Source organism: Pristiophorus japonicus, chromosome 9, assembly GCF_044704955.1.
Source record: "Pristiophorus japonicus isolate sPriJap1 chromosome 9, sPriJap1.hap1, whole genome shotgun sequence".
NCBI lineage: Eukaryota > Metazoa > Chordata > Chondrichthyes > Pristiophoridae > Pristiophorus > Pristiophorus japonicus.
The window spans coordinates 55,702,145-55,714,251 of NC_091985.1; the positions used below are offsets into that span (position 1 = coordinate 55,702,145).

The 12,107-nt window shown below is 40.8% G+C and overlaps 1 protein-coding gene across 1 annotated transcript in view; it reads right to left on the bottom strand.

Moving 5' to 3' along the window:
• Window positions 1–4,314: 4,314 nt before the first annotated feature.
• gch2 (GTP cyclohydrolase 2) overlaps window positions 4,315–12,107 on the bottom strand; it is a 64,592-nt gene continuing 56,799 nt past the window's right edge. The window contains exons 4-6 of the mRNA XM_070888690.1: window positions 11,629–11,660; window positions 8,203–8,287; window positions 4,315–4,441 (exon numbers count right to left, since the gene is read on the bottom strand). Coding sequence (XP_070744791.1) covers window positions 4,315–4,441; window positions 8,203–8,287; window positions 11,629–11,660 — 244 coding nt within the window. The remainder of the gene's footprint in view (window positions 4,442–8,202; window positions 8,288–11,628; window positions 11,661–12,107) is intronic.

Consider the following 12,107-nt stretch of genomic DNA (forward strand, 5'->3'; position numbering starts at 1 on the left):
AAAGGAATTTGAACAAATATGCTCAGTGTCCTTATGATAAAGTCCCATAGTATAATTTCAAGGTTTCATCCATTATGATATAGAAGGCACAATTTGTAAGTGAATTTTAATGACCCATATAACTGAGAAAGACATAAACGATGTTATCCTAATTGTATTAAACATGAAAAGAACATTTTGTTAATAGCAGCAGCATATATTTTGGTATAGTTATACAAAGACTATCTATATTTTAACATTGTTTACAGTTAAACAATGAGCAAAATCAACAGAGTTTTTCACAAATGTTGATAAATCATTGCACCCCAATTTCTAATTCTTCCATATTGCACACATTAAAAAGGCACAATTCATTTCCACAAGTATACACATACTGTGTTTTTAAAAAATGTCTAAAGCTTTACCATTTTATAGGGACAGGAGTACAATATAAATGATGTGGAAGTGTAGCATACACTAACATGTATAAACACATATCTGCAGCAGAAAGACTGCAGACTCTTTAAAAAATAGCTTAACAACAATATAAAATGTATATATTTTAACACAAAGAATAGGACAATGAAAAGAAATACAGAACAGTTAGTTGATAGTACCTGACAGAGCATTGAAATGGCTATTTAATTTCTATATTTCAAGACATCTTACATTATACAAGTCGTACTCATTAAGGCCACATTATAAAGTATAGTGTTATTCTCAAATATGACCTAGGTTGCAAAGCACCAGTTTGGCAATATCCTTTAAAAATGTTTATTTTTTACAGCAGGTGGCTTGGCTCAGTGGTAACACTCTTGCCTCTGAGTCAGAAAGTTATGAATTTCCTCTCCACTTCAAAGACTTGAGCACATAATCTAGGCTTGCTATTGAGGGAGTGCAGCGAAGGTTCACCAGACTGATTCCCAGGATGGCAGGACTGACATATGAGGAGAGACTGGATCAACTGGGCCTTTATACATTGGAGTATAGAAGAATGAGAGGGGATCTCATAGAAACATATAAGATTCTGACGGGACGGGACAGGTTAGATGCGGGTAGAATGTTCCCGATGTTGGGGAAGTCTAGAACCAAGAGACACAGTCTTAGGATAAGGGGTAGGCCATTTAGGACTGAGATGAGGAGAAACTTCTTCACTCAGAGAGTTGTTAACCTGTGGAATTCCCTGCCGCAGAGAATTGTTGATGTCAGTTTATTGGATATATTCAAGAGGGAGTTAGATATGGCCCTTATGGCTAAGGGGATCAAGGGGTATGGAGAGACAGCAGGAAAGGGGTACTGAGGGAATGATCAGCCATGATCTTATTGAATGGTTGTGCAGGCTCGAAGGGCCGAATGGCCTACTCCTGCACCTATTTTCTATGTTTCTATGATACTGAGGGAGTGCTGCACTGTCGGAGATTCTGTCTTTTAGAACCCTCTCAGGTATATGTAAAATAACCCAGGGCACTAAAAGAGCAGGGGAGTTCTCCCTGTTATCCTGGCCAATATTTATCCTTCAACCAATGTCTAAAACAGATTATCTGTTCATTTATCACATTGCTATTTGTGGGAGCTTGCTGTGCACAAATTGGCTGCCGCGTTTCCTACATTATAACAGTGACTACACTTCAAAAGTAGTTCATTGGTTGTAAAGCGCTTTGAGATGCCCTGTGATCACGAAAGGCGCTATATAAATGCAAGTTCTTTCTTTCTAAAAAGGTGTAACCATACATTGTTGGTATCAGCATTTGTTATGTTAAGCATGGAATCCCCATTTACTCAGCAGGGCATGGATGAAATCAAAATTATAAATTCGGTGTTCTGCTAAAAATGGAAATAATAAGGATTTTAAAATGTATTGTTAGTGCAGGACTTATATAATAAAAGTAGCTGATCAGTATATTTTTGATCTAATCTTTTCATGTAACATTAAGACCAGTGAGACAAAGAATATGTAATGGTAGAAATTACTGTTGCCAATGTGTTTTTACAAATAATTAGCATGCTTATATCAAATTATTCTACCTGCTATTTTATTGGAAACATTAACCTATTTTAAATAAACATGTTAATATCTCCATTAAACTAGTGGAACAGAGGAATTGATAAGAACACATTGGGGGTGAAATTCATTTTGGGTGGTAGCGCAAACCAAATGATTGCACATGGCAGCCTGTTTTATACTCCGTCCCATTTTTCCCCATTGACTTTACCATGAAAATATGGGTGAGGAGTAAAACAGGCTGCTGATTCACTATTGTCCATTTTGCGCTCCTGCCCAGGACAGATTTCCCCCTGATTAAGTTCGTATGATAACATCACCAGCTATAACTTCTAGCATTATGATGCTTTAAAATGTGCTCCATTGCAGACAAATGACAAATGTAGCTGGATGTACTGTTGACATGAGAAACAAGAGCTTTTGCCCTTTCCAATTCTGTCTCCTGAAGGCATTAATTCTTACTGAGCTACATTCCCATGGACAACAGCTATCCTCCAATACCTCATTCAAGCAACCATTTTTTAAGTGTCAATCTAGACAGTGAGCATTGGTAGGCTATTCAAGTGCGGAGGCAACCACATTCAAGGCTAATTCTGCCCTCAGCTGGGATACGATGGCATAGTGGTTATGTTACTGGACTAGTAATCCAGAGACCTGGATTAATAATCCAGCGACTTGAGTTCAAATCCTACCACGGCAGTTAATGAAATAAATCTGGAATAAAAAAAGCTAGCATGAGTAACGTTGACCATGAAACTATCGGATTGTCATAAAAACCCATCTGGTTCACTAATGTCCTTTAGAGAAGGAAATCTGCTGTCCTTAACCGATCTGGCCTATATGTAACTCCAGACCCACAGCAATGTGGCTGACTCTTAACTACCCTCTGAAATGGCCTAGCAAGCCGTTTAGTTGTACCAAACTGCTACAACAAAGCCAGCACTGTGGAAGTACCTTCACCAAATGGACTGCAGCGGTTGAAGGTGATGGCTCACCACCACTTTCCTCAAGGGCAATTAGGGATGGGCAATAAATGCTGGCCTTGCCAGCGACACCCACATCCCGTGAACGAATAAAAAAAAATGGTAAGTGAGGAGGAGCAGAAAACCCAGATAACTTTTCTATTCACTAGCTCAAGATTGCAGAGGACAGTTGTAGTGACCCAGTGGCCTGACAGATCTCAGCTATTACAGCACAGACTGCCAATCAAACCTGGGGCCTTGCGGTATGATGGCTTAGTAACTCATCACACATTGATTTAGCAGCTACGCAATCAATTTATTCATCTAAAAAAGCCACATCACAACTGCAAAATGAAGTGGAAAACAGAAAAAGGGTCTGTAATGCTTTTCAAATATAATTTTTCAAAAATCATGTAAAATAAAAGAGCCATACAGTAATTTTGGTTTTATTTAAAAAAAAAGGTTTGGGCATCAAAGTGAGGCATGTTAATGCCGGAGTTTGAAAAACTTTCCATTTTATGTACCCAGAGTCATGCACTTCCAGATCAACTAATGTAAAGTGAAACTTCCTCTACTCAGTCCCAAAATATGTCTTAGCTACAACTTCAGAAGCACACCTACTACTGTTATTTTTCCATTTATCACATCAGCTATCCTGTGGCCGGGGGTTGCCAGCTAGTGCAAAATTAATGGCTCAGTTCACCTTAAGAGCCTTGAAGTCAACAGACAGGGGAGACGTCTGACTCATCAATCTGGGCTGATTTGAACCCAGGTTCCAGAAGTGAAAGGCTAACCTAGTTGTTTTGAATTTTGAACAAAAAACAATATGATTAGATTGTTGTGTAGTGACTTGTTGAGCTGGTTGTGCATTTCCTAGTTTATAATTGTCTAAACTTGCTGTCAATCACTTTTCCCTGTCCAGTAATTAATCAAATCAGCTCCCAGTCAACATTAAATCTGCCATTGTATTGGTTTAAGCACTTTTGTATTATTAAATTTTAGCCTCTGGAATGTCAGAAATCTTTTAGGAATGTTAAATGAAATTGCAGAATTATACACTTAGACGCACTAAGTATGTAGGCAGTTAGTTAGAAAACCACAACTTCACATTAAAATGATGCATTTTATCCTTCTCAAATATAGCACAACAACACCAAAACATTGTTTCTCGATAGTATCTTGGCAATATCTTGCTCCACTGCTTGAACTAAATGGGTTGTTTGGAATATTCAGCATTTAATCTGTGCAGGAGTCAATATTGTCTTTTAAATTCAAACAAACAGAAGTTATGGCTTCAATGAAATCCTGTTTTCATGACAGGCAGCAGATTTTCCAAAAGTTGCAGCCAGAGATAGACTGAGAATGATTCTGCTACTCCTTTGTCAGCGTGAGGAATTCTTCCCGTGTCTTCTGGTTCTCACGAAAAACTCCGAGCATAGTGCTAGTCACCGTCTTGCTATTGATTTTCTGCACACCTCGCATCACCATGCACATGTGCCTGCAAACAATGTTTGAAATTAGTTAATAATCAATTCTAAATATACATTAAAACAGTACTTATCTCTTTCATGTTAACCAGATAAAAGCTGCGGTGATGCTGCCCTTTCCGCTTACCTTGCCACCTTTTCTGGTTTTGTAGTTCATCTATGGGTTAAGGCCACATTATATTATAATCTAATTTAGAGTATTTAACTTTATGAACAGACTGGTTAACTGTGTGTAACTGTTAAAATATCATTTCCAACTACATTTGAAAGAATTTACTATCTGTTTTTGTTTTCTGCTTCATTTCATGGTTGCACAGTGACTTTTTCAGATGAATACATTTATTGCTCAGCTGGTAACTTAGTGTGTGGTGAGTTGCTAAGTCATCAGACCCCAAGGTCCCAGGATTGTTTGCTATTCTGTGCTGTATTATCTTATTTCCACTGGGTTGTTATCATGGTTCAACAACTGTCCTCAGTATTCGCAAACTAGGGAAGGGAAAGGAAAGCTTTCTACACCTGTTGACCCAGCAGGACAGAATTGAACTTAGTTGCAGTGACTTCCATTGTCAAATAGGCTACCAATACTCATTGGCATATGAAGAATAATAATAACTGCAATGTTGGAAAAGATTTTATAGGCATGAAGCAACACATCTTTCAGTTGAGGTGTCAGAATATAAAATATATGCATTGAAGAAAAATGGATATATGTATAATTTGATATCAAAATTTCTACCTCATCCTCTCACTGTGATTTTTGTGCTCTTCGACAGCACCTCACAAACCCACAACCTCCAACATGCAAACTCTCTCACCTCCAGGTTCCCCTCCAAGTCACAATCCATCCTGTCTAGGAAATATATCACTGTTTCTTCTTCGGCACTGGGTCAAAATCCTGCAACGCCCTAGCTAACAGCACTGTAGCAGTACCTTCACCACATGACTGTAGCAGTTCATGAAGAAGGCCTACCACCACTCTCAAAGGCAACTAGGGATGGGCAATAAATGCTACTCTTGCCAGCGACACACACATCCAGAGAATAAGTATTTAAAAAAAAATGTGAGGAATGATATTGCTGGAGAGTGGAACTCTTCCCATCTCATTCACCCATTTTCAGATCAACCAATCGCAAGTGAGGAATAGTACACGCAACAACATGCCTCCCAATCGCAGAGCAGTATCCTCTACTGTGAGCTATTTTTCCATTTCCTTTTGCTTCTCTAAGTGATATTGTCAATTAATGTCAAATTAAGGACAGTTTTGTGCTGTAGACCAATTCTTGCTTGGAACTGAATTAAGACTTATCAAAACTTCTAGAATTTCAGCAGGCAGTGGAGCATCCCATCAGTTAGGCTTGGACTTAAACTCAGGTGCCAGAGGTGAAAGGCCAGTACTATCCAGTTTATATCAACAACTGTCATTTTAAAGATCCACTGTCACCATCAGGACTCCTTTCCAAAAATCAATGTCAGAAAAAGTTGTCATTAAATTTAATATCATATTTTCCCTGCCCATTCTAGCTTTCTCCTCCTTTCACCCCTCCTTTCCTGAACATAAGACCATAAACATAAGAACATAAGAAATAGGAGCACGAGTAGGCCATTTGGCCCCTCAAGCCTGCTCCGCCATTTACTAAGATCATGGCGGATCTGATCATGGATTCAGCTCCACTTCTCTGCCCACTCCCCATAACCCTTCACTCCCTTATCGCTCAAAAATCTGTCTATCTCCGCCTTAAATATATTCAATGACCCAGCCTCCACAGATCTGTGGGGCAGAGAATTCCATAGATTTACAATCCTCTGAGAGAAGAAATTCCTCTTCATCTCAGTTTTAAATGAGCGGCCCCTTATTCTGAGACAAAGGGCTCAATTTTCCACATGGGTGATTTTTGACACAATTGAAGAGGTACGTACAATTTTTTAGTGGCCCAAATGAGCCCCCAAAAAATTCAAGTTTCGCTGGAATTAACTTTGAATTTGGAGCAGGGCAGATTGGCCTTAAGCTTTGTGGGTGGAGCTTAAGGCCTGTGCCAAAAACTGATGTTGCTAGGGTAACGAGGGACGCTCAGAAGGGCTGAGGTTAGATAGTGAAAAAGGGCTGAGGCTGGGCTGGAAACTGAAGCCGCAGCCGAAAGGACCCCGCACCGGGAAGGGAGCAGGCCGGTGTGGAGTCCTTTCGGCCAGGAATGGCAGCGGGCTGGTGTGGGGTCCTTTTTGCCCGGGAAGGGAGCAGGCCAGCCCGCACCTATCCCGGGCCGAAGTGGCCCATCCACCACCTACCTGCCCCGTCGTCAGCTCCGCTGAACAATGGCGTCTTCTCTCCACCGATTTTCTCTTCTCTGCGCTGATTTCCTTAAGTGCAGGGAAGGTTTTTCACAAGTGTGCAGTGCGCCGTTTTTGAAAAAAATCGTACTTGGCCAAACTCGCTTAAATGGCCAGAAGTGGTGCACGTGGTAGGTTCCACTCCCAGTGACGTAAAAAAAATCGGGAACTAAAAAAATCGGAAGTACCTACTTTAGAACAGCGCAGAAACTTTGGCCAAACTTGCATGTTATTGTCTGCTCCAAAAAAAGCTGCATATGCCAAAAGAACAGCGCAGAATGGTGGCCAGAATTGAGCCCTATGTCCCCTAGTTTTAATTTCCCCAATGAGTGGAAATATTCTCTCTGCATCCACCTTGTCGAGCCCTCTCATTATCTTATATGTTTCAATAAGATCACCTCTCATTCTTCTGAACTCCAATATGTATAGGTCCAACCAACTCAACCTATCTTCATAAGTCAATCCCCTCATCTCCGGAATCAACCTAGTGAACCTTCTCTGAACAGTCTCCAATGCAAGTATATCCTTCCTTAAATACGGAGACCAAAACTGTACGCAGTACTCCAGGTGTGGCCTCACCAATACCCTGTACAGTTGTAGCAGGACTTCTCTGCTTTTATACTCTATCCCCTTTGCAATAAAGGCCAAATTCCATTTGCCTTCTGATTACTTGCTGTACCTGCATACTAACTGAAGGAGCTGACTCCTGCTGGGATACTAATTTATAGGAGATGGTAGCCTTCAGGTACCATGAGCACATAAAACCTAGCACTGGTCTGCATACGTTTGCATCCCCACCCGCTGACTATGTTCCTCCCTCACTCCATTCAGTATGATTCCCAATGCCTCAGTGAGAATGTTTCCCAACACCCTGCTCCACCCCCCAACTCCAGAGCAGGTTTTCCACCACCACTAACTGAGCCAGTTTCCAAACTTCCCCCACTCCCTCACTAAGCATATGTCCTGTCCCTTAGCCCCTATCCCTGTTTCCCTTTCTTCCCCATCCTGTTCCACTTCCCAATCCATGTCCACGGGTGCTCAGGAACACTTGTCAGCCTTGACTCATTGGTAGCCTCATCACCTCTGAGTCAGAAGGATACAGCTTGAGGTCACACTCCAAAGACTTGAAGGCTGCCTTTAACCAGTAATGCTGAAGCCCAAAACATAGTAACAGTTGCAACTGAGAGACCCCGTTAAGTATTTATAACATCTTCAATTGTGTAATCATTCTGTTGAATGCACTTCCCTTTTTTATGGTTAAATATGTACAACTATTCTTCATCTAGTGTATTTTTTTTAAATATATCAACATAACAATGAATTAGGCTATATTTTTTATATGGTGTAAAACCTTAGTTACTCCCCCTACCCCAAAATGACAAGATGACTAGTACTGATAAATATAACAAAAATATTACAGGCTTAAATGAAATAAGAATATGCTTACGTTGCTTCTATGACAACTGCTACTCCAGCTGGTTTCAAAGCCTCTGTAATGGCCACAGCAATTTGCTTGGTCAGCCGTTCTTGAACTATAGTGGATAAACGTAGGAAAAGTTTCCAGTGCCCACCTCCAACAAATAATTATAGAAATTTTGTTGCTATTTACAAATATGTTAATACATGTCTAGTAGCTAAGGGGTAAGTCAAAAGAGTTTTAAATAGCAGAAAGGATTAAGCAAAGAAGACATGAAGGTTAAATATAAAAGACAGCTGAGAATGACATAAAAGTAGCAGACCAAAGAGGGTGTTAGAAAAATTAATTGTAACGTTATTAGGATTATGTTTGAACTATGTACAGCTGTTTACATTGTACATTAATGATTTAGACGAGGGGATTAAATGTAGTATCTCCAAATTTGCGGATGACACGAAGTTGGGTGGCAGTGTGAGCTGCGAGGAGGATGCTATGAGGCTGCAGAGTGACTTGGATAGGTTAGGTGAGTGGGCAAATGAATGGCAGATGAAGTATAATGTGGATAAATGTGAGGTTATCCACTTTAGTGGTAAAAACAGAGAGACAGACTATTATCTGAATGGTGACAGATTAGGAAAAGGGAAGGTGCAACGAGACCTGGGTATCATGGTACATCAGTCATTGAAGGTTGGCATGCAGGTACAGCAGGCGGTTAAGAAAGCAAATGGCATGTTGGCCTTCATAGCGAGGGGATTTGAGTACAGGGGCAGGGAGGTGTTGCTACAGTTGTGCAGGGCCTTGGTGAGGCCACACCTGGAGTATTCTGTACAGTTTTTGTCTCCTAACTTGAGGAAGGACATTCTTGCTATTGAGGGAGTGCAGCGAAGATTCACCAGACTGATTCCCGGGATGGTGGGACTGACCTATCAAGAAAGACTGGATCAACTGGGCTTGTATTCACTGGAGTTCAGAAGAATGAGAGGGGACCTCATAGAAACGTTTAAAATTCTGACGGGTTTAGACAGGTTAGATGCAGGAAGAATGTTCCCAATGTTGGGGAAGTCCAGAACCAGGGGTCACAGTCTAAGGATAAGGGGTAAGCCATTTAGGACCGAGATGAGGAGAAACTTCTTCACCCAGAGAGTGGTGAACCTGTGGAATTCTCTACCACAGAAAGTAGTTGAGGCCAATTCACTAAATATATTCAAAAGGGAGTTAGATGAAGTCCTTACTACTCGGGGGATCAAGGGGTATGGCGAGAAAGCAGGAAGGGGGTACTGAAGTTTCATGTTCAGCCATGAACTCATTGAATGGTGGTGCAGGCTAGAAGGGCTGAATGGCCTGCTCCTGCACCTATTTTCTATGTTCCTATGTTTCTATGTAGAGGGTCAGAGACCAAGGGGTAAGTTTCCTCTGGTCACTTTGTGTGAACAACATCCTAACCACAACAGAAAGATCCTTTCTAGCAAACTTATAAAAACTGTCTTTAAGGGAAGGGTTGATGCACACATGAGGGAGTAGAGAAGAGAGAGATACGGGGTAGCATGTGAAGAGTTAATTATAATGGGAGGTGGCTCCTGTGCCCTGTTTCTGTGCTGTAAATGATATGTTTTTCTATTTAATTTGTAAATTCTCTTTGCAAATGAGGCATGTAAAGTCAAGACTGTCAAATGTTACTGAAATAAGATTTCAAAAAGAATGAAAATGATAACTTTTCAGTAGGGATGGAACTGGATATTGTTTTGATGAAGAGTTTAGGCCATGTCTTCACAAGTACCCGTAGTGAACCTTTGGAGTTTGTTGAATCTTGTGTTGACTAAACCCATCAAGTTCTTTGCATGTCAATACTTGAGATCCAATATCGTATAATGACTTAAATGGTGAGGATATAAATTTACAAAAATGCAGATTTAAGACCCATGCTGAAATTGACATCTTCTGAGATATGAACCAGGCTGTTCTCCAAGATCCCATTCTATAATGCAAGGTGGATAACTAATATTGCTGCCACATGGACAAGTAATTAGCTCGTTTAAGTTCATGCAGGTACTTCAGGATTAGAGGAACCTCACAGAAATGGGATCAATCAGATAGCTATGACACCATAAAGTTAGATTCCCTATGGACTTACACCTACAGTGTGTGGAGGATACTTCCATTTGAAGAATCAGGGGTCTTTTTCATTCTTCAAATAGAAGCATCCTCCACAAAGTATAAGAGTAAGCCCAGGTCACTAAAGGGTGAATTCATTAGAATGTTGCCCTTTAAGATGGTTTAATATCTTGACTATGCAGGTGCCAACCATGTAATCATGCTGTATAGAAGCTGTCTCACTTAAGGAGACATTTTAATTTGTTTCCAAAAGGAGATAAAAACTGAAGCTGGCTAAACATAAAAAGGGAAAAACAGATGTACAGAGGGATGTTGCAGTTGGTTGGGGGGAGGTTAACATGTTTTTTTTTATTTGTTCCTGGGATGTGGGCGTTGCTGGTAAGGCCAGCATTTATTCCCTTCCTTAATTGCCCTTGAGAAGGTGGTGGTGAGCCGCCTTCTTAAATCGCTGCAGTCCTTGTGGTGAAGTTACTCCCACAGAGCTGTTAGGGAGGGAGTTCCAGGATTTTGACCCAGCGGCGATGAAGGAACGATGATATATTTCCAAATCAGGAAGGTGTGTAACTTGGAGAGGAACTTGCAGGTGATTGTGTTCCCATGCACCCGCATGCAGCAGACACAGCACTCCAACACCTACACACTGTGCGAGGACCAAATGCTGCACTGACCGTGACCACTGCGCCCGGCTGCAATTCCGTTTAAATGTTGCCCCAGAATCCTAATCCGCCTTGTGAACACCAACTTTTTGTGGGGTGTTGGCCGCCAGCCAGTAAGTCAGGTGGCAAAAGTGAATTTGGCGAGACATCATGATTTCCATGGTGGTAGTTGGCGGGGCGGCAATTCTTTATGCCCTTGAAAAACCAGAACCAAATTTCGCACAGGCGTCAACACAGCAGCGAAGTCGCTGCCGGCCAGTCAACACCTACCACCGCGTTATCAGCTGGTGTTAGCAAACGAATTTCAGCCTCTTCGTTTTTAACAATTAGATTATTTTATGGGTATTCAGGTAATGATCCTGGTCTAGATCCCTGGATGGTCCCCAACCTCTGCCCCTTGGTTAGCCAGTAGGCCTGGTCTTACCAGATGTACTTGTGCAAGCCACAAAGTTAATGGAAAGGAAAATGAGTGAATCCCAATCTGTAACCTGTGCCCAAAATGAAAATGATCCCCTATGATTTGAAAGAAGGTTTTGGATTATACAAGCATAAATTGAGACCACTATATTGGTAAATTTTAGGTTATGCATTTGAGAAAAAGAGAATAAAAGGACAGTAATGTATAGAAATTGCCGATAGAACATTTTATGAGGAAAGAAAATGCACATTATTTTTGAATTAACAGTACCTTGCAGTCTTCTGCTGTAGATTTCAACAATCCTGTAAAAAATAATAAATTACAGTTACCTTCTTGTAGTAATTTGGCATTGTAGGTTTAACTTCCAGGAAAATATTAATAATTCTAAAGTGAAATGTAAAAAAATGTCCCTTTCTAAACTTCAAATGCTTGAATATTGCATAACCTCATATATAGCATCAAAACATTAAACATGCTTGGTGATACATAGGATTACATAGAATATACGGCACAGAAACAGTCCGTTCGGCCCAACCAGTCCACTCGAGTCTCCTCCCATTTTTCCTCATCTAAATCTATCAGCAGAACTCTCTATTCCCTTCTCCCCCTTATGCTTGTCTAGTCTCCCCCTAAATGCACCTATACAATTCGCTGCAACCACTCCCTGTGGTAGCGAGTTCCACTTTCTCACCATTCTTTGGGTAAAGAAATTTCTTCTGAATTCCCTATTGGATTTCTTGGTGACTATC